At 44.7% G+C, this 23,094-nt stretch overlaps 1 protein-coding gene and 2 non-coding genes across 3 annotated transcripts; all 3 read left to right on the forward strand.

Annotated features, from left to right (window-relative positions):
* The first annotated feature begins 899 nt into the window (after nucleotides 1-899).
* TRNAF-GAA lies at nucleotides 900-973 on the forward strand. The gene has a single exon. It is a non-coding gene; the product is annotated as a tRNA-Phe (tRNA).
* Nucleotides 974-1,097: 124 nt separating this feature from the next.
* Nucleotides 1,098-1,172, forward strand: TRNAP-UGG. The gene has a single exon. It is a non-coding gene; the product is annotated as a tRNA-Pro (tRNA).
* Nucleotides 1,173-18,407: 17,235 nt separating this feature from the next.
* On the forward strand, nucleotides 18,408-22,354 carry LOC125313484 (ribosomal protein S3, mitochondrial-like). The gene is given in 3 exon segments (XM_048273214.1): nucleotides 18,408-18,863; nucleotides 20,570-22,134; nucleotides 22,137-22,354. Coding segments are annotated over 3 exon segments (1,674 nt in total). The 5' UTR covers nucleotides 18,408-18,789; the 3' UTR covers nucleotides 22,172-22,354.
* The last annotated feature ends 740 nt before the right edge of the window (nucleotides 22,355-23,094 follow it).

Genomic DNA, 23,094 nt, shown 5'->3' on the forward strand with positions numbered 1-23,094 from the left:
AGCTCGTGCAATCAACTAAAAATTCCGTCGCCTTAGTAAGCTAGCTTTGGTTGCTAAGCAAGCCTGGTTCTCCGGGCACTACGGTAGCACGTGGATCGATCATGACGAGAATGGACTTATCCGTAATGTAATGTAATAGAGGAGTCACAGTCCAGTTCCCCCTCCCTTCTCGACCAGACGAAGGAGATCTGAATGGAATTCAGGCGGGTAAGGGCTTGGCTTGACCCTGTGTCCTCTCCTGGTCGGGTCGGAGGCGAAGACTGGCAAAGTTCATCATTCAGCGGTGGGGTCTTCATAGAAAAGAAGGCCTCGCCCAACGAATGGCAGATTTGGATGGAGTCTCGCTCATAGATAGAGGAAGAGTACGCGCGCTAGCGCGCTACGGCTTACGAAGTTGATCGGATCAGATAGCCCTTCGGGCAACCAACCAAACCCGCCACATCCAATTCCGATCAACAACTTGGAGGTATGGCTGAGTGGCTGAAGGCATTGGTTTGCTAAATCGACATACAAGAAGATTGTATCATGGGTTCGAATCCCATTTCCTCCGGCACGGAAGTGGAACGGGCGGGCGAAATGACGTGAGAGAAAGAACCTCTTGATGGAGTCCCTAGGAGGACAGAATAGCACTACTTAGTGACTAGGAGCGGAGAGCCCGTTGCGCGTTGTTTTTGTTTGACCGGCCTATCTTCTTTCTATAAGCAAGCTCCCTCCGGCCGTCCAGCCCCTGGACGGCTCTCGGTTCTTGAGCATGTTGGGAGATTAGGCGCCAGTTGAAAGAGCTGCTCGAAAGCTTGACGAACAAGCTAAAAAAGCCCTAACTATTTGATTAGTAAAGGGTTTTTCCCTGACTAGTCAAGGGGCGCTATTCGATGAATCAAACAGACTTTAGGAAAGTGGTTCAGGTAGCTCAGCTGGTTAGAGCAAAGGACTGAAAATCCTTGTGTCAGTGGTTCGAATCCACTTCTAAGCGGGCAAAGGGTCCAAAGGAAAGGTAGCCGGGAGCGAGACGGATTTTGAAATTCAAGTGAAAGAGGAAGCCAAAAAATGGGAGCGCTCTTGCACTATGGTGGATCTATATGCTTCGGAGGGTGAAACGAGGTGTAGCGCAGTCTGGTCAGCGCATCTGTTTTGGGTACAGAGGGCCATAGGTTCGAATCCTGTCACCTTGATGTGATGGGCCGAAGTGCCAGCCCAGCCCGTCGCCAGTCGGCGGGCGAAAAACGCACATAACAGATAGAATCCTAAAATGAAATCTCCTATTCGAGCTGTGAAGCGGCTTATTTCGAGATTTTCCATTTTCCGTAGATTCATTCTTGTATTTTTTCCCCTGCTAAGACACTCAAAAGGGAATGAAATGAGTCATGAGAAACTTTTCTTCGAGAAAAGGGCGGAACGACTACAACCAGCGCGGTTGTTCCTTATTTCATTTTATTTTTCTAAGCCTTAAGCCATGCACTGAGTTACTTACGGAATCTTGAGGCGGACTACGGCTTCAGATGATTATGCGGGAACAGGATTCGAACCTGTAGTCTTCAGGTCATGAGCCTGACGAGTTGACCAATTCCTCTACCCCGCGTCTTCCCCTTCCCCAAGATATCGCCGCTTCATTTGAACCAGTAAACTTACGCCTAGGATCAAACAAACTGAAGAAATGAGTCCAGGCACAATGAACATACTTGCTAACACCCAGGCCCACTCAAACTTTTCCATCCTTGTCGTTATCATTCGATTCCGTCAGAAAACGGACTCCTACTACTCCTCCTTCTCCTCCTGAATCCTCCTCGATCCTTTATTACATAACATTTTCGGCCGCTCAATATCTCGCTCTTTACTCTTACGCAATATGGTGATTTAAGTATAAGAGTGACTACTGATTTTCTACTCGTAGTTCCTCTCTTGTTAGTCTACTCGTGGTACTGAGAATCTCTCTTTTTCTTCTTTCTATTTTCTTCTTTATTTTGAAGAAAGGTGGATCTATACGGGAAACCAGAGGTAGATAGTTTAATAAGATCCTTTTCTCCTTCCTCGCGGAACACATACTAAAACTTGCTCCGTCGAAGGAGGAAGAAAACAAAAGAAAGCGAAAGCTATGAAACAAAGGAAATGGACTGGTTATTTACAGCTATTTATGCCATTCCCAACCCCAGAGGAGCTCAGGAAATATATTCAGATTAAGGAAGGGGGCGGGGAGCGTAGCTAATATGCCCTGGCTTTCACGCAGTGGACATGAATGAAGTTGTCTCAAGAGGAGAAGGGGGAGCCCCAGTGAGACACTAAAGGTGAAGAAAATGGGTTGAGTTTGTCTTGGAATCCAATCTCATTGATCTGGCTCACTCAGGCCCAGCATTTACAATATCCGGCCGGGTCGAGCCAATGGGCTGGACAGAGCCTTATGTAATCAAGCCTGGAGGCTTCAGTTTCAAGAAGCTTTTGTCAAGCACCTCCCTAGAATGCATTCCGATCACCATCCAATTTTTATTTAATGTAAGGACTGTCAGTTCCACAGCGTACACTCAGACCTTGAAGAATGGAAGCGGCGTGGTTGACACATCCGGAATTCCCAGATTTTGTTCAGAAAGCTTGGTGCTTTGAAGAGGGTTGTATTGCAGAAACCATAGATCGCTTCACCAAGGCTGTTAGGGACTGGAATCAGACACCTCACAAGGATACTCGAAAAAAGAGAGATCTGCTCTATATACAATAGAGTTGGCATAAAGCCAGAGATCGAGGAGCTGGGCCTGGCGAAGTCGAGACATATGTGAAGCATTCCTTCGTCAATCAGGTTCTTATCCACAGTGAGATTGGTGGGCTTGTCATACTGATTTTGTCCAAGGAACCGACGCGAAAGGAGCGATTCCTACCCCTGGATGTCTACCACCTCTAAAAAAAAAAATGGGCTAGCTAAGGACCCAAATCTCACTTACGAGCCTTACTAGTCAAATAAAAGGGCTCTACCATCACCAAAAATGCATCAACATCTTTCAAACAAAGGCTTACTAATAATAGAAATGCTAGATATCTAATCTTTCAGGTTCAAAGAAGAGGCTCCTAGTCGTTTTTTTTTCATATAAGAAATGCAAAGGGGAAGATTCCTGATTCCTAGCCTCTCTCTTCTTTGACATAAACAAGTTCGCTGTCTAATAAAATCTCAACAAAAAGAGGTGATAGTCTGATCTATCAATGGCCAATCAGGGATAAATATAGGTCCTTTAATGAATCCCCTAGAGAAGGATAGGGGAATATCTTTACTCTATTCGCACTAACGTTAAGAGAAAATGAAAGCTTCTTCAGTACTCCTTCGGTCAAGGAGATGCCCGAACAATCATCTGTATCAATAAAGAAAAAAAAAGGAATTTTTCTGTGAAATCCTGTTATGAGGCATTCACTTACTCAGCCGAGAATTCATTTCCATGGCTATTTGGAAGCTAAACTCTAACACCCCTAAAAAGGTTGCCATTTTTGCATGTGAAGCTTCTTAGGAGCAATTTGAACTGGTGAAAATCTTAGAAGGGGGTAAGGTGTATATTAATTGGTGTTTTATGGGCAAGCAAGAAGGTGAAAGTACTAACCACTTGTTGCTACAGTCTAGTGTGACCAGAGAGCTTTGAGAGCTGCTACTATGTGTGGTGTTCAATAGGTCATGCCGTACTTGGTGAAAGAAGTTTTGCTAAGCTGGTTTCTTTATAAGAAAAGGAGGAATACTAACAGGATATGGAGAACAGCACCCGTTTGCTTGTTTTGGTGCGTCTGGCTGGAGAGAAATAGGAGTTCCTTAAAGGAAAAAGAGAATAAATAAAGCGGATCCAAACTTAAATATATGTGCTATTTCTACTACGAGTTATTTCGAATGTTTTGCTTCAAATGTCTTACTTCAAGACAAAAGGGTATGCAAGGAGCAGAAGTCATGAGAAAAGGTCCCGGTTTCGGAAAAGACGCAGCATTACGAGCTATTCGTATAAGTGAAAGGGAGGGGCAAAGTGAAGTTCATCTGCCATGCCTCCGGCCTTTTCATAGGAATGAATGACCACGGTGGTAGTACATTCTGGCGTAATAGGAAGGCTGGTGATTTGGCGAGAGTTCTTGATAAGGGCGGTTATATAATAGAAGGAATTGAACAAGTTGCCGGAATTTCAACAGTGAGTTCCCGGGTGAGATACGGATTAGAACCTAGACGACCGATGCAAAAGTCTTTCGACTCTCATGTTCAGTGGTGCTTAGAGCTTCTCTCCAATAGGGTAGGGTATTGGTGTCCTGTTATAGGTGTAAATAACGGTACGTACTAGGAGCCAGGTTTGGCCATTCGATCCATTTTTTTTTACTATTTTTTCTTACTATTAGTGAAAGCGGAACTACAACTGTGCTTTTTTCCCTACTTCTACCGAATCCTCTCTTTGATGTTAATGCCGCTTAGAAGCATAGTCCTTACTTTACTGAAAGCAGGAAGCATCCAAAGCAATCCAACGGAATTAAAGAAAGCTAGAGTGTAGAGTGCAGTCGGAAGTCAATTGATTGACCATTAATAGTGGAAATTAGCCCTCGTAAGGTATTTCTATCACTCGTCCGGCCGACATTGAAGACATAGCCCTAGTTCTCAGGTAGAATATAGGGTATAGGGATGATAAGGCATCTGTCTCCTTGCAAGGAAGAGGTTTTCTTGCTAATGAGATGAGTGGGAGAGCTGCTTTCGGTCGAGGAGATAACTTTGATTAAACCATTTCTTTCTCGATGCTTTGAATAGTCAGGAAGTAAACTGGAACATGATATATAGGTAGTGTTCGCTTGTTAGGCAGTTGCAGTTATTGATGCTTTAGATCGGGAACATGGCAGAATAAGACAAGGTGTTTAGGTTTGAGATGGGTCTCCAGGAGTGGGCACGGAAATAGCTGCAAAAACGAAATCTGCAGGACCTGGCCTCAGCAATTCGAGTAGCAGAAGGCTTGATGGAATTAAGGAAGAGGCACGTGACTGCTTGACTAAAGCAGTTAGATGAAGGGCGGTGGATGGGATAAGAAAGTAGGCAGTCGGCCAAGCATGGCCAGCCAAAGAAGCTCCCTAAGGTGGTGTCCCTGGTTCCAGTGTGCTGAACGATATTTTGAGACTGAGCACGAACCTCCGGCTTCGGACGTGAGTGACTTCTCGGTGCTCCGATTAGCTCAATACGATTAACGAAGATGCTATATTGGGAAAGTCCGGGGTTACCTTATTCATTCATCGTCGTCGACAAAACCTGGTAACGGATTTTATTCTTCCATTTTATAAACTCCGGCAGTATGGACCCGCTTAGCAAAGGTCTACTTGTCGATCTACATCGGCCTCTTGGACTCCGGGAAGGCAAGCAGCATCCCTTTCTCGATGAAGTTCTGCACGATTTGGTTAGTTTAAAAGTAAGCCTGAACTTACTTTAAAGTAAAGTCTTTGCTCAGCCCGAACATTCCTACCTTGCCTCGAGCGCTAGGGAATTTTCCAAAGGATGGGTGGGATGAGGCCGGCATCAAAGCTTTTTTGGCAATCAATGTATAGACCAGTAATTTCGTAGTATAGTAAGTCAAGATCCGACACAACATCACTGTCAAGGGCATTCTTCTGAGGCAAAAGAAAAGAGTTGGGCAAACAGAGGTTCATTTTTTTCTTAGATGCTGTGTGCAGCTGCCTTCCAACTATCGGAAATCCGCTCCAGTACGGACGCCGGTACACTTCCTCGCGACTAGCGAAGTCATACTTCGTTATGTTATTCCGATCCGTCAGTATGGTTGAGTAACCTATCCTGCTGAGCTAGATCCAATCTTTCCATATTTTGGATCTCATCAAGGCATTCTCCATTTCTGAAATTGTGTAGCCACAAGTAGTGGGGAGTACAACCCAGAGGAGCCAAGCCCATGACCACCACTTTTATAACATCAGCATTGTACAAGTATGATTACAGATATCACTGTGTTGTCAAATCAGAGGCCGCAGAACAGAACGTTCTAATGGTTAAAATTTTAATAACCTGCCTTATTTTAATAAAAAAAAAAGCCAACAGTCAAAAAACATGGGAGTGTCAAGCTCTTTCTCCCTTGTCCTAATCTGCTTAAAGTGAAAAGACTCCCTCATTTTAGAGAGAAGCTTAGCTTTGCTTGTCAGCACATAGCTAACCGCTCTGAATGATAAAAAAGTTATCTTATCCATCGATCCAATGCACAATGCTAGCCGCCAGAGTTCCAGTGAAGCTGATGTATCTGTCGCCGCCTGCAGGTGGAGGTGGTGCCATGGTGGCCTGTGAATCCTGAGTAATAGGCAGAGGCAATGTAATGACAGAACCTGTGATATTTGGAGTGGCAGAATCAGATGGACTGGCAAGGAGTCCAGGTGAAGTAGAGCCTGGCCGATCTGCAAAAGGACAGCTCATCCAAAATCACATGTCGAGATATATAGACCCGACCGGAAGATGGATCCAAAGAGCGAGAACCCTTATGAACTGAACTGTACCAAAGAAAAACACAACAGATAGACTTGGGAGAGAGTTTTTTCTTTCTGTAAGGCCCCAAGTGAGGATAACATGCACACCCAAAAAGTATCAAGTGACTCTAATATGACACTGAACCAAATAGGACCTCATAAGGGGAACGATTGCTTAGGACCGGTAGGGGAAAACGATTGTTTAAATAAACAGCGGTAGAAAATGCCTCAAGCCACAAAGGGCGGGCTTTTGGACACGCGGAAAAGGGAAAGTGGGGTGGAGGGTCTTTCTCAGCTAGAGTTGGGGGCGGGGTAGAGTCTCATCGGTCAAGGAGCTAGCAGTCACCCGAGCAGAAGCGGAGGATCCAGATACTTGAATTGACCTTCACTCTTGAAAGCATGCAACAAAGCCAACGAGAAGCTTTCTTCCATTAACAAACCCAGGAAGCCTTCTTAAGAAGATGATTTATCTACGTATTCCCCTGGAACCGACCTATATTCAATCAAGGCAAGTCAGCCTTTGAGGTTTCCTGTCGAGATATACTCATCTGAGTCTGAACCCGCTTCGAGAACCAGATCTCATCGGGATGGAAAGGAAAACGAGTGAAACCGCACTTCATTCATTAATTGAATTTTTGAGTACGGAATCAAAGGAGACCTGGTTCACCTCTGTGGCATCATCACTTACGCAACTTAGTTAGGAGGGATCATAGTCTCTTCTATCTATAACCGGGAAAGGAGCGGAACAGGAAGACTTGGAAAAGTATGGATTGTGAAAAGCCTTGACTTATAGATGAGATTGACAGAGAGAGAAAAAAAAAAAGCAAAGTAAGAAGAGAAGCTACCTCGATAGGAAGAAGAAGAGCAGAAAGGAGAAGATTTCCCGAAGGCTTCAAGCCCTGTTTCAGCTGAGAGCATTGATTCCCCTGGAACCTCTCTTCCATAAAGAAAGCAGGCAAACTCAAAGCATTAGGTCTCCCATTCTTTAGGTCAAGCAGGCACAAGAGGCCATCAGCCAGGAAGCCAGTTTCGATCTCAAAGTCTATGATTGATGAGAGTAGGGGGTAAAGTGAAGTCAGAACCTGATCTTGCTCTCTTCTATCACGGCATTAGAGGAGTGAGCCCGCCCTTCATTCATCAGGTCTCAAAGTAGAGATTGTCTGATAGGTAGGTGGAAAAGCTACAAGCCATCACCCAAGTTCAGTGCCGTCTTTTCTTTCTTGAGGAGAAAGAACCTTCTTGAGTTCTCACTTGATCTCATGTCGTCTTTTTTCCCTTAGATTATGTCTTCTTATAGTAGGCATTCTCTTTCTAGACAAACAGTTTACAATATCGAAAAAGGCAAAAGCCACTAGACGAGAGGGGCAAGCAGCGATAGCAGCTCGACCTTAGGAAGAAGTAAAGGGGGAAGCCTGATCGGACCCAAAGGCCGGTACCGGTACATGAGAAGCACATTAAAAACTGTCATCGCACTGTCCACAAGAAGAAGATCAGCAGGGTAAAAGTTGAAATTTCGTGACTTTGCTTAGCTTCCAGTCTTGAATGGAAAAAGGAGAAGCTGCTTGACCAAGAGGCAGAGGAGCCGCATAACTTGATTCACATTTTCTTCTTGATTAGAGGGGCGTAGCGGCATTGGGAGAGAGGTCTCCAGGCCAAAAAGGAAAGCAATCGAAGGAAAGGGTAGAACATGTTCTATTTTCCGATCTTTTTTGTCCCAGTACGGAGATCTAACAGTCAAGATGGAAAGAGAGGGAGTTGGAGAGAAAGCATCAACTATCTTCTATACGTGATTGGATTTGAAGAGAGGGATTGGCTTTAGTCACCAATTCCATTCCTGGCTTCACTCTCTCTATGCGGTTGCTGACTGCTTTGCTTGAGTAACGAGACTAGTTCCGACTAGGCCATTTGATAACAGATAGGTTGGCTATTACTGAAGCTTTTAAGAAAACAAAAGGCCTGCCCTTGATGAGAGTAGGGATTCGTATAATCATTAGAGTGGTTCTACCCTTTCATTCATGTCTGATGGATCAAAGTCCGGAGGTCTAACAGTCGATTAGGTCAGTAGCGGAATGCCATTTGACCTTACCGAGAGGTTCAATAGCGCGTTCAGGCCCTCGGGAGAGGATGAATCCCTATTAGCGAGGAGTCCCACTATCGAATCCAAGAGGTCTGAAGCAAGGAGTGCTCGCCAGTCCCACCCCATAGAAAGGGGAAAGGTAGAACCGGATCTCTTCGTTAGCCTATGAATAAGAGAATCTGAGGTATGTGAAAGCGCTCTTTCGGGCGAGTGAGTCACGTGCGTTCAAGTCAAAACAAGAGAAAGTAACTCGACCTTAGGCAGAGGAGAGACAGCCGCTCAAACAAAGAGAGCTTCTTGATCCACGTATCTCATTGATTTAGCGATAGGGGCGGAATGCCAAGCCGCTCAAACACCATTCCATTGGGGGAGTCCCAGCCTTAGACGGACAAGACAGAGGCCAGCTTAGGGGCTGATTGACTTAACCGAATAAAGAAAAGTGTGGTTTTCCCATGAGCTTTCTCTAAGCTATTTCACGATAGGGATTTGGGATAGACTCAGACGCTAGCAGTTCCTTGTGAGATAAAGCAAGTCGAAAAAAGACGAATCATCAAATCAATCAGGTTCACAGTTGAAGTATGTCCTCAAGATGCATCTACTGAGACTATGATTGTCGGAGAGGGCTTTTTAAAAGCATTGATTGTGTTCAATCAGCCACTCTCCTTTCTTTGACGGCCGGTGGGGTTGAAAGCAAGTCCGGGCACTACCAAGCATTAGCCCAAGAGAAGCGATATCGCAAACTTCTAGCATTTCAGGGCGAGGGCAAGAAACAAAGCCAGTTTCGCTTTCAAAGTCTGCAAACCTTGTTCTCCTCCCCCTTACACAACCGGGTTGAGGACTCATGTAAACTTCTTCCTGTAGGTCCCCGTTCAGGAAGGCATTTTGAACATCTAATTGGAACAGAGGCCAATCTCGATTCGCAGCAATAGAGAGCAGGAGACGAACAGACTTCATCTTGGCTACCGGGGCAAAGGCTTTCTCGTAATCTATCCCATATGTTTGAGTAAAGCCTTTATTTAGCTACTAACCTGACCTTTTCCTCCTTTCCCCCATAAAGCTTCTCTTCACCCAGTCCCATATCCAATTAGTAGATGGGGAGACTCAAAATAAAACAAGACGCATTGCCTGTGATTCCTTTTGATAATGAATGAAAGCATTACCTTTTTAGCTTTCTTTTCCGGTAGTTGATAGGGACTCGCCTGCTAGGCATCCCGTATCGTACAGATCATCTGATCGTAGACCACCCTTGGTTGTGCTACATCCGGTCAGGCCAGTCAGCTGGTTCGGGGTAATGGACGGAGAGTGGGCATGTGGTCTCCCTGTCGATCTCTTTCTGGACAACATGGATTTCTTGACCTCGTCTTTCTTCGAAAATTTTCTTTCCTTCCGGTGTGATTGCATTAAAACAACTTTCCCCTGTAAAGCCACTATTCAAAATGGAGCTTGACGTGGAAGGGGGGATGAGAACGAAAGGCTGAGAGCAGTGCCCGCTCCCTTGTGTTTGAGGGAGTTGATGCGAGCTGGATTTACCACCCTCGGCCCCCAATGCTCTATTATCGATGCATCAACAACATAATAGTAGGCGATCAAGGTTACAGCGTCTCCCCGCCGATCCGCCTCAATAAATGACTCGCCCGGGCTTTCTGTCATTCAAGGGAAGGCTCATGCCCTCAATCGAAACCATCCACCAATGATTCAATAGATTCGATTACATATGGTTGTTTTCACCCATAATAGTGTTACGAATCCGCCCTATATAACAGACCGTCCTCTTTCAAGATCCGTGCATTTGTGGTTCCAACGTTTCCAGAGCTATTCCAACTCGCTGCTTTCTCCTCTAATGAGTTCATAAATGGTTGTTCCTGCCGGGCTGAACTCCTACTGGGATAGGAACTGATCAATTTGAGCTTCCCTTCATAACGAGATTGAACTTCCCAAGCAGACTTTATATGTCTTGTGTCCATCACGACCTTCATCATATACGTATGCAAGTAGCTAAATTGCCGGGTTCGGAAAGAAAGGCACTACTTCCCCCTCTGCATCCCTTATTGGAATAATAGGGAAGGAAAGACCTTGCCTCACACCGGAAGCCCCTATCGTCGATGATACTTCTTTTGGGGAGAAGTAGAGCAACAACTCAAAGTCGAATTACTTATGTGCAAGAGAGGTACATCTTCCATAACCGACTACTTGAATCGTTTCAAAGCTATTTGTGAGTTGAGTTGTTGGCTGCTATTCAGAAATCTGTTTCAGATGATGATAAAGTAATGTATATCTTGGACGGGCGGGCTGGATATGGTCTTTGTCACTTCGGTGTCTATGAGGGTTCCCTTTCCCCCATTCAGTGAACTTAGGTCGCTCCTGCTGGCTGCCCGTTACAAGCCTATGCCCGCCTCCTCCACTCCTCTGGCTACTGATTATGCGTTAGTCAGTCAGGTTCAGCAAACCACATCTGATAATCGAGGACGGGGCAGAAATGACCGGGGTCAGGGCGGAGCTCAGACAACATCCTGATTTTCATCTATATCAGCTCGAGCGAGAAAATCCACTTTCTTTTTTAATCAAGTAAGGGAGAACTGGGAGGCGCAGCTCGGGCCTAGAGATGTGCGTACCCTCGACGAGAGGGTTCCAAACCTAATTAAGTAGGTATGATTTCTATAAGAATAAATTAACCTCCGTCTTTTTGAAAAAATTTTTCCTGAGTTTTTTTATGGTTAGAAAAGGTAGCTTGCAACCAACGTGCTTGCGCTAAGCAAGTAAACTACCTTCTTTCCTCTATTCTCTTGTGAGTGCGGGCGTGTAGAAGCTTATCTTTTTTTTTACTTCCCACTTGCCATACGGTATATGGTCTAAGGTCAGCGATCGAGTGAGTGCATCGAAGTTAGGGCACAGTTGCATGGTTGTGTTTCTAGCTACGTGATAAGATGGAGTCGGGAGACGGAGAGTGAGATATGAACCCTGGATTCGTGATCGTATCAGTATCCCGGTTCGATGCCCATCTAATAGCCCTTTCTTCGGCAACGGTCTTTCCCAAGCAAGATGCACTTCTTACCGGTTTTCACCCTTTTGAAGTACCTGATAGAAGAAACTATTAGATAGATAAGGAGTTAACGGATGCTTTTTTATCATCAAACAGCGGAAAATTCAAATACCGGAACTCCCTCGGCACTTCCTTCGTCTGCTTTCTTCCGCCAGTACTCTTCTTGCTCCTATTTTACTATTCGATTATCTTTTCGCCTGCCTAAACTCACCGACCTTGCTTGGATATTCCTTTGACGTACGTGAATTAGGCCCTTGCTTGGCGGGTCGGGCGACCGGTTAGCAGTAGATCCTTTCCATATCGAATAAAGGAAGGCATCGAGTAGGGCTTCCCAGACAGAGAAAGATCGGGGTTTGGAGGCGGGATGATCGATGGTACCATTTTCTTCCTTCCTGACTGACCGAGCACCGGCATGAATCTTTCGTATGTGAGTCAGTTTTCCATACCCAATTCTCTCACATGATCGAGACTCTCCTATCTCCATTTCTCTGGTCACATATTAGAGTGGAAAGAACCAAGAAAGAAGGGTGGTGGGTTGGGGTAGGATATACCTTACCAGATACCTTAGATCTTGCTATGCTTGCTGACTTTTGCTACCTATTCTATTCTTGACACATTAGGGTAGGAATAATAGTAAGCTGAGCTGCCTATCTCGCTGTGAGCGCTACCTAAGCACTGTTGAAGGCTCCAGAGAAGCTGGAAGTTGGTGTTTGGTAGTATGATGTAGTTGTTTGGGTTTGAAGATGTTATTTTGGGAGCGGGTGGTCATTGAATGAGTGCGTGTGGGTAAAGGTTTCGGCGAATCTTGGGAAGCTTATATGACTAGGGATCGGCCAAGGCATAGTGTGGTGGCTGAGCTTGGGAAGGAGAATCAAGCGAGTCAGCTGTGGTTAAGGGTTGTGATTGAGCGTGGGAAGGAGTAGAAGGTTGCCGAAGGTGTTTGATGATCTCCATTGGGGAAGACAAGGCACCAGGCTTTCTCCGGCGGGCTATAATGCCTCTTTCTTTAAAAGAACTTGGCATATCACTGGTGAGGAGATTATTGAAGCAATAAAAGAGTTCTTTGTCAGAGGTAGAATGCTTGGTGTGATGAATGCTACTGCAATTGCTTTAGTTCCTAAAGGAGAAAAACTCAGACTACATTTGCAGATTATAGACCAATTGCATGCTGCAATGTAATCTATAAATGTCTTACTAAGATACTGACAGAGAGGATCAGGCTGGTGATTGATAAACTCATTAACCCTGCTCAGGGTGCTTTCATAAAAGGGAAAAGAATCTATTACAATATTCTTCTTGCACAAGAACTCTTCAGAGGCTATCATAAGACTCACATCACACCTAGATGTGGTCTTAAAGTTGATATCAAAAAAGCTTATGACTCCATTAGTTGGAAGTTCATTGAAGAAATGTTACTGAGTTTGAATTTTCCCAATGATTTTCTCCATCTTGTTATGGAATGTGTTAGAACTGCAAAGTACTCTCTCTCTATTAATGACTTTCTTTCCTTGCTAGGTGCAAAAGGCTTTTTGTCGGTCGCCGAGAGCTGGAGTTCATCCAATGCAGCCCTTCTCTTCTATACGAGACCACCAAAGGACTGAAAGCTTGCTTAAGAAAGAGCATTCAAGGAACTGACATTTAACAAGAAAGATCAGATGCCCGGCCTTGTACACCCCTTTCTCATTACAGCCCAAACTCAGGCTCGATAGACCTATTAATTAAAGAGAGCAGCCTATTTTGCTTTGCAGCCACCCTTTTGCTTTTTCTTTTCATATGGACTGAAGCCGGCCTTTTGTAGTTGACTATAAAAGTGTCCTTCAGATCCCCACACTTAGGTTATACGTCCTAGATAGAAGACTCCGCTAAAAGACTAGGGCTATGGTAACTAAACCGGTGTCGGCTACCGTTGACTGGGCTATTAGCCCTAAGCCGAAGCGCTGGACTGCACTCTAAAATGCTTCTTCTATTGAAAGACGAAGTCCTCGCTCGTGACAACTAGACTTGCAAACTCTAGACTTCTACTTCACTCTTAAAGATGGTGTCCGGGGAAGAGCTTCGAGCAGTGGTATGATCGGGACAGGGACTTCGTTCAAAGACTGAAAGGAGAGGGATGACACCCGTTGCCATACCCTGGTAACCTAACACCCTTGTGACAAGGTTAATAGTTTTTTCCCTAAAGAGGTACATGCACTGTATAGTACTTTTTTTCTGTCTTTATTCACTAGTCATCTCGTATCTTAGCTGAACGGTAACCGGCTTCGCGAGACCATTTCGGTCTACGCTGGAGACTTTCTCAGTCCCTCTGGCTAGGCTCTTTGGGCCGACAGTTTATCGATCAACTAGATGACTGACGCATTTGAACAAAGACAGAACGAATCCTATCCTTATATACACAATTTTTACTGATGCCCGTGTGGTGCAGACTCTATTTGAATGGATATTCTTGTTACCCTAGTTGAATTACGCTCAGTCCTTCATCTTACTGACCTGTGCATATTCACTCAACCCAAGGCAGGAGATAACTTGGATTACCCGTTCTGCACCTGGATGACTGAATTTCATGCTTCAAAGCAGAGTGGAATCAGGGTGGAAACCCTAGAAGTGAACTAGTCGAATTCCAAATAGGCTAATGAGTCCGCAGCACACTTTCTATATCCGTACCTCATGCCCCAGGAAATAGTTTCATTCGACTGAGAGTTCCGATCAACAAGGACCGACGACGATGAAATAAAATAAGCACATCTCCAGTAGTACACTTAGCTTACACCTTCTTTAAACTTTCACATGAATTTGAAGCACATTTTTACGAAAAAGTCTTTATTATTATATTAACATAAGCATTGAACACTTTAGACTAGGTTTTGGCCCATACATGCAAACACAACAAATAAAACCAAACAAAGAAACTTAGCATAGATAGGAGTCTATCTCCAGTAGGCACCGGAGTAGATCTACACTAAAAAAGACAAAGAACACCAGACATGTTTAATTTAAACCTTAAAAACTAAAAGAGTCGACGGACTCTTTTAGTTTTCTCAGGCAAAAAGGCAGATTACTGCCTCCACGATCAGTGCCTGCTGCTCCTGGCGTAGTCCCTGGAGTCTTTCTTCTAGTTCCCGAATTCTTGGATGGCTTGCTTCCATTCGGGCTTCAATAGCAGCCGGGTTCACGGAGCGAAGATGCCTCAAGAAACCATTTAACATTCTTCGACTATTTCGAAGAGCATTTTCTATATTTTCTATTTCAACGTGAATTTCAGCAAGTCGCTGGGAAATGGCGAAAATTTGAGCAGGGAGGGCCATGGCTTCTCGATATACACTGGTAGAAAACTCTTTTCTTTTTTTTGTTTTTGTAGAGCACAAAAGCTTATCGAGCCTCTCTTTATAGAGTGTAGAGCAATTCCGCCAATGCAGTACGAATTGCATGGCTGGCACAATCTGAGTACTATAACCACGCTGCCTGTATGAAAAAACAAACTTTGCAAAACCGTTTCACCTAATCGATCGTGGTGAAGTCAGCAATGGATTCGGCGGATCATCCACGTCACGCTAGGATTTGGGGAGGACATTTACGAGAGTGAGGTGAGTTTTAAGATAAAGACGGGGGTTGATTTTTTTGCTCTAACTGGCTGTGAGCATGGGAATTGCGTTGCCGAGCAGAGGGCGGAGAGGAATTTGGTGTTGCAGGATTGATGACCGGGAAAGGGTTGATAATTGGTTGATTTTTTTTAGCAGGTATATTGGTATGAATGAACATATTATAGATATAGAATGTAGAAGAATCTCGCCATACGGCACGAGCAGTTGAGTACAGTACTATCATGCCTTTGTTGTGTGAAGAAACTAAAAAACTTGCGAAGCACGCACCTCAATCACCCTCTGTGTGAATTGAACGAACTGACAAGTACAACCAGCTTAAGCTGGTTTTCCACCTATTTGTGAGTGTTCATTTGAAGCAAAGTCTAAAGTACATATTCGTTGCCGATTTGGGGTTATGATGGAAGATACTGCTGAGGTACCAAGTACACACGTGATTCTGCTCTGGCAGAAGTGCACGCGCAATTCAGCTCTGGAAAAAGTCCCTGAGGTACAGAGAGAGATGAAGTTTATAGTAAACTTCTGCCTCTCAGATAGCTTTCTTTTCCAACACTTCTATGTGGAGATGGATGTAATATTAATATGATTGATAGTTTAAGTTTATGCAGTTTTCCAAAGTCTCCAATTTAGGGCTTGGTTCCGGCCTTGTTTCGTAGTGAATTTATGGATTATAATACTTCTCACACTGAATTCGAATTTGTAAATTCAACTTGACTTGTACCTGGAGAATAGAATAAGGGTTTCCCATTTTAATCCAGGCACTGTTTTCTATTTTGCGCTTAGATGTGCTCGGCAGATGCTAAAGCCAGAGCGTGATGGCAAGAGTGGATCGAGCGAATAATCACAGTTCTCAGCTATCACATTCAGAAAGACTACTGGCGGAATTTCACTCAATTAAAAAAACTATACCCTTACAAAACGAAGTAGTACTCCCACACAGTTGTTCAATTTGAATGTCATTCTCGACTCTATCCCTGACTGGGTGTTTGATTTCAGGCCCTTTCGAGGAGGGTATCTGATTGGTTAATGTCAGCCCGGCTCGCATGGACTTCCGGTGTTTCTTAGTTGACAACTGCATTGCAATTTTAAGTTCTCTAGTTACTCCTGCACAAGCAACAGCAGTTATGGATCTGATTGAGGAGCGCTGGGAAGAATGGATCGGGGAGATGCACTTGAAGATCACTTATCCAGCTCTGGAAGGACATGAGTGGAGAATTGTCACCGGATTTGATCCAAAAATCACACTGCCTGTATGAACAAACAAACTTTGCAAAACCAGCTTACGTAGAAAAGATTCCATATTCTATGCCAATAGACTCGTGACATCCATGTACTGAGTCGTCAAATGAGCCACGTTAAGAAAGCCCAAGCTTATATGCATTGGCCCACAGGGTGCCCCAATAGGGCCCGAATGAAAGACCCAAGCCTACAATGAACCATCAAAGAAAGTCCTACAAATGAAGACTTGGGCCTATCAAGCCTGCTTTCCTCGATGAAAGCCCACAGAAGGGCCAAAGCACAACAAGCCTACCCATCACAAGCCCAAGCCCATGCAAGAAGGACCTCATTGTCATGGAAGCCCTTTCCTTAAGACCAGCTACATGCCCCCATTTAAGAAACAGCTCCTAAAGAATAGCTCGTTCAAGAGAAGTCAAGTCGCAGTATTATACTAACGTACAAGAGCCCCTTTATTAGTTTAGTAAGGTTGCACGCTTGACAGCGCCTACCCCACTGGCTTCCTTACTACTCAAAGTGAACAGGACCCGCTAGTGCCTATTGCCTTAATGCCTATAAACTGGGACCTTTAAAATCACTGTTTACCAACTTAAGACCAATAAGCACAAGAAGGCAAGTCAACCCTACCACCGATACTAGACTAAAGGGTCGACTCACTGCTTCCCCTTTACCACATTTGCTCTCCATACCCAAGCCGGAGAGCACGCCATCTATTCTAAGACGACTGCCCTTCGGGTACTTGACCGAACAAGGTAAACTCCGCAACTCACAGTAGATTGAATGAGTGGTTCGCTGTACCACTGATACTGCCTTAACAGCTACTTGTGTGGAGCTTCTCGGCTCATCACCTCTGCGTTCTCGAACTATAGCAGCCTTTTCCACCGTAGTGAGATATCCCCTAGTAGTTTCATACCTCGGCACGAGATATTCATCCAATCGGACCTACCAGGGAAAGCGCACAACCCGGCTGTGTGTGTCGATACCAGAAACTACGACTGAACCCTACACCGCTAACGAAGGGTAAGTGATTGATTGAAGATGGTCAAGGGGTTTCATAGAACAATCATGGAATAAGTTGTGTTATCTATCTTTGTTCCGGGTAGGAGAAGACCCTACCTCTTCCTCGCCTGCCGCGATTCCTGCCTGTTTGGCTACCAGTCCCTGCAGGAATAACCTTTGAATCACCGAGCGGGATCGTGTTGCCGCAGTGTTCTTTAAGTCGACGTTTACTCTCCAGGTCCCCAGTTATAGTAGGTGTTCAGTGGGGGTGGCGTTGTTTATATATATGCGTCTATCAAACCATTCTCCTGGTCTTCTCGGGCGGATATCTGCGTTTCTTTTCTCTTTGTCGGCGGCCTTTTTTTGTCTTCTTGTCTTTCGGGGCGGATCGGGGGGCAGGGGCTGTCGACCCGGCTTTTCTTGGGGACCGGGGCGGTCGATCTTGATTTAATTGTTTTCCTTTAGGGTTTTTTTGTGGCGAGATTCTCAGTTTCTGGGGAGGATTTAAAATATATATATAAATGATATGCTGGGTTTTTCCAGCTTTCTCGGGAAAGAGTCTTCATTCCCTTGCTGCATCAGTAAGATACGGCAAGCAACAGCTAATGTCAGAATATATCTATATATATATAAGATAGACATATAGAAAAAAGTGTGCAGTGAGGGATCTTTATAGGTAGCCAGTCTTTACTTAACTGGACCTAAGCAATGCCCAAACAATCCCATGTCTTTCTTGGTTGGACCAACCCAACCGGCGATTTTCGTCTTCCTGAATTGGGAGAGCAAGAAGAGCTACGCTACCTTCTGGCTAGCTCGTGCAATCAATACAATAAATAGAAATTTAATTCAGTGATTGATATGGAGCCAAGTTAGAGCTGATAAGAGCGCACCAACTCCCGAATCCACTTTAAGTCAAGATCAGAGCAGGCGCAACGACGCAATTCTAAGGGGTGCGTCTGGTGGTATCGTATATAAGAAAAAGATCACGGCCGCATTTAGGAGTGATCTTTCCCTCTTTCGAAAAGGAAGTTTTTTATGCTTTTCGTTTTTTTCCTTCAATCCATTATAGATTGGGTTAGTGTTCAGTAAGTGCCCTCTTTCTAGCTGAATTGAATGAAGTCCCTATCCCCTTTTGTTGAGAATAATTTCATAAAAGATGAAATGAAACGGGGCGCAAGGCTTATGGAAGGAGTATAGTGCTAGGCACCTTCTATTCCAAATGTATGCCTGCTTAGCTCATCTGCTAGCTCTCTTTCTTCTTTAAGTTTAAGGAGGTGAAAGCAAAAATGATGCTTAGCTCTTCGTTGGTGGATCTCCAATTTGGAGAGTTTGCTTTTACACGGAAACGAACAAATATTGGACAGGGAAGAAAAAAGGGGAAAAGTCAAGTCTAAGCGCATATGGCACGCAAAGGAAATCCGATTTCGGTAAGACTGGATCTGAATCGTAGTTCAGATTCAAGTTGGTTCAGTGAGGGCGACCGCGAAAGTCACCGAATGGGTCAGTCTTTTCCTTCAGTTTGTCCTATTTAATAAAATAAAAAAGCGTGGGAAGACGTTGCAGATGTCCGGGACGGACACGACTTCTTCTAACACTAGAAAACCACTGGAAGACACCCGGGATCAGAGCATGTCGTGAAAGAAGCACACTGGGCGGGCGTGCTTCGACCGTGTCTCCGGGGCACAGTTGAATGTAGATATCATGAACGCGAGGTGCAGGATACCAGGCCGAGAAACCCGGGCAACCACTCCCCTATGTGCCGATCGCTAGCGCATACAGGGCCCCGGCGCCCAGCTCAGCTGGAGAGGCCTAGCCTGATCTGATAAGTCCGAATTCGGTTCGGATAGACTTCATTCAAGAACGCCGCCGCCCCTGGAATCAATAAGAAAACAAGTGCTAAGTTTCAGATCAGTGAATAAAGCGAAAGGAAAGAAGAGACCTTTCTCGCTCGGCGCCTAAAGCGCACTATGCTCCGCTTCAACAAATGAGAGTTTTCGGTGGAACCGGTGAACCACGCGAGCTGCTTAGGTGCGTGGGACAGAGGGCTCATAGTACCTGCTAGCGCAGCTATGCAGTGGAAGGGAAGGAGCCTAAATCGACCTCCTTCTTTTCTTTTTTAAGAAAAGCAGTAAAAAGAGATTATACTCTCGAATGAGACTAAGCAGCCACCGACCGTTCCGACGCGCCTCTGACCCATTTGGATTAAGACCGAAAAGCTATCTTATCTGAAGTAGAGCCTAGTTGTTGTTGTCAAACAAATGATAGAATGGAAAATGTTGAAGAACCACCCACTAGTAGGGATATGGGTGGAGTCTCGCTCAGTAAAGAGAGTTGTAGATTCGTATAAAAGGAGAAGAGCCTTTATTTACTTGATATCAAATCTATTAGAAACTGTCCTAAGACATTCTAAACCTTGCCCACCTCACAATCGAATTTCCATAGCCTAGCTTCCTACTAGCAACTCCAAATAAAGGAAGGAAAACTTCAACTCGAGACACAGCACTTCTTACTCATTAGGATAGCTTTAAGCAAGGAACATTGTCTTGCGGCTTACCTGTTCTATAATAAAAGCACATTATTCACTGCGCTTGACTTTCTGTAATTGAAAGCAGTGTGCGTCATCGTCTTCAAATGTCTACCGTACTTGTTCTATTAGTAAAGCGCTAACGTTTTCAATAAGGACGTTTAAGCTTTACTAAGAACATAGAAAGAACTTTTTTTTTTTCAGGGTGCGTGGGTTTGGAACCCTATACAAGGGGCCTTTCCTTTCAAATGAGAACTGCCTCTTCTTCTTATTCATTTAGGGCGCTCGGCCGGTGCCTCCTTTCTCAAACCAGAACAAGTCTGAAGTTAAGGAAGATAAGGGAAGACCACCTGAGCGAATCGACCGAGGGGACTTGACTTATCCGAACCGAAGGCTAGCGGCTTCAAGTTAAGCCTATCACGAGCAGCGTCGCTGCTTGATCGGCGGGGAGGAGCATCTCAAAGTATGGGGCAAAGGATCAAGCGCTTTGACTTTGTCTACCGGGATCCACTACAGGTTGGGTTTGAGAGCCGTGTGATGGGTGACTATCCAGCACGGTTCGGAGAGCACTTTTAGTCTGCGCTGGTGAATGGAAGCCGCCCTATCAAGCAAGAAAGAAGCGGCTCTTCCCACGGCGGAGTCACCATTGACTCTATTTATTATTATGGTAAATCAGTCTATCAAGATGTCAATCTGAGATCTTATTTCGGTTCGATACGTCCACCTACGAGACTCACCTTTGGCTTTCGTCTCGGTAGGTGTATTATTCTACATTTTCCCAAAAGAACATTTATTCATTTCTTTCTTCCCCATCGACCACGACGCAAAAAATCCAGACCCGGAAAGGAGAAGGGCCGGTGGTGGGCATTTGGGAAAGTCGGGCCGATCGGGTGTCTTCTTCATTCAAGCGACGATACAGAAGAAGAACGAAACGAAGTGAGAGGCCGGGGGACAGGGAAAAGAGTCGAGTCGATCAGGCTTCGGGAGAAGCAAAACGAAATCCGGATTTGGCCGAAAAAGAAGCTAGGCTATGGATACCATGACCGATCACCATCGATAAAGAAGAATCTTTCTAAATCACTTCGGGTCAGCGGGGCCTTCAAGCATCCGAAATACGCCGGGGTTGTAAATGACATAGCCTTCCTGATAGAAAATGACGACTCCTTCAGAAAAACGAAGTTATTTAAGTTCTTTTTCCCAAAGAAGTCCCGCTCCGACGGCCCGACGAGTCATCTACTTAAAAGGACCCTCCCTGCAGTGCGCCCCTCCTTGAATTATTTGGTCATGCAATACTTATTGAATACAAAGAACAAAATGCATTTCGACCCCCTCGTAGTTCTCAATCATTTTGTGGCACCGGGCGTGGCTGAACCATCTACGATGGGGGGAGCGAATGCACAGGGAAGAAGCTTAGATAAGCGAATACGTTCTCGCATCGCTTTTTTTGTAGAAAGCTCGACCAGCGAGAAAAAGTGTTTGGCCGAAGCCAAAAAGAGGTTGACCCACTTCATTCGCCAAGAGAATGATCTTCGCTTCGCTGGAAGAACAAAAACCACCATCTCGCTCTTTCCTTTCTTCGGTGCTACCTTTTTCTTTTCAAGGGATGGGGTTGGGGTGTATAAGAACCTTTTTTTTGAGGATGCCCGGGAACAACTCCTAGATCAATTAAGGATCAAATGTTGGAACCTCATGGGTAAGGATAAGGTAATGGAATTGATAGATAAATTCATAGACCTAGGTGGGATAGTCGAATTGATAAAGGGAATAGAGATGATGATAGAGATCATACTGAGAAACAGAAGAATTCCGTACGGGTACAACTCGTATTTGAACGAAGTGAAAAAAATGCGATCTTTGTTGTCTAATAGAACAAAGACTAATACCAACATTGAGTCGGTCAAGATCAAATCTGTTTATCAAAGTGCTTCTCCGATTGCTCAAGAGATCTCTTTTCAACTGAGGAACAAAAGAAGATCATTTCGTTCTATATATAGTAATATAGTGAAGGATATTCCATTAGTAATGAAAAAAGGGGTTGAGGGGATCCGTATATGTTGTTCAGGTCGATCAGAAGGTGCGGAAATAGCTAGAACTGAATGCGGAAAGTATGGAAAAACATCTCGTAATGTATTTAACCAGAAAATCGATTATGCTCCTGCGGAAGTATCTACTCGTTACGGAATCTTAGGTGTAAAAGTGTGGATTTCTTATAGTAAAAAAAAGGGGGACGTGCTATATCCGAAACGTACGAAATATAGTAAATATCGTAAAGGCAGATGTAGTAGGGGTTGCGAACCGGACGGTACACAACTGAGTTTTGGAAGATATGGCACTAAAAGTTGTAGAGCTGGTCGTCTTTCATATCGAGCCATTGAAGCAGCGCGCCGGGCTACAATCGGACAATTCCATCGTGCTATGAGCGGACAATCCCGAAGAAATGGTAAGATATGGGTAAGAGTTCTCGCAGATCTCCCTATTACCGGGAAACCTACAGAAGTCAGAATGGGAAGAGGAAAAGGAAATCCTACGGGTTGGATTGCTCGTGTGTCCACGGGACAAATCCTATTTGAAATGGATGGTGTGAGTTTGTCAAATGCTCGACAAGCCGCTACATTAGCGGCGCATAAACCCTGTTCGTCAACCAAGTTTGTTCAGTGGTCGTAACGTAATTGGTTAGTGGGGATTCAAAAGAATTAGGCGAAGTGTTTGTCCCTGAACGACGGAAGTGGAAAGACACTAAAGGAGAGGGGTATACTCCTTGATTTTTTGAATCGCCGAAATTGTACGACGAACCTTCTTGTTCCAGGCGTACAACCCGTATACGTTACGGTATCCCGGCCTGGCTTATAAAGTGATAGTGATAATAAAAAATAATAAAGATAAGAGCTAAGATTCAGGAAAGGAAGCTTTATGGGAGAAAGGGGGAAAGGTATGTATGTATCTGGGGGGTGGGGCTATGTATGTAGAAAGGGATCAGTCTCTATCCATCCGGATACTCACGTAGGCTACCAAGTAAGTAAATTAAAGTAGTGTCTAAATAACAATGAAGAAAGAGCAAGCCAACAAGCTGAAACATGAACAGTTAGTTGGCTTGCTAGCTGCATTTCTTATCAGTCGACCCGCGCACGGGCGGGCAGCGGAGGTAAGATCGACGCAAGGGCCATATACGTACATCAGCCGC

Source organism: Rhodamnia argentea, unplaced genomic scaffold (assembly GCF_020921035.1).
Source record: "Rhodamnia argentea isolate NSW1041297 unplaced genomic scaffold, ASM2092103v1 Rarg_v2.49, whole genome shotgun sequence".
NCBI classification, from domain to species: Eukaryota; Viridiplantae; Streptophyta; class Magnoliopsida; order Myrtales; family Myrtaceae; genus Rhodamnia; species Rhodamnia argentea.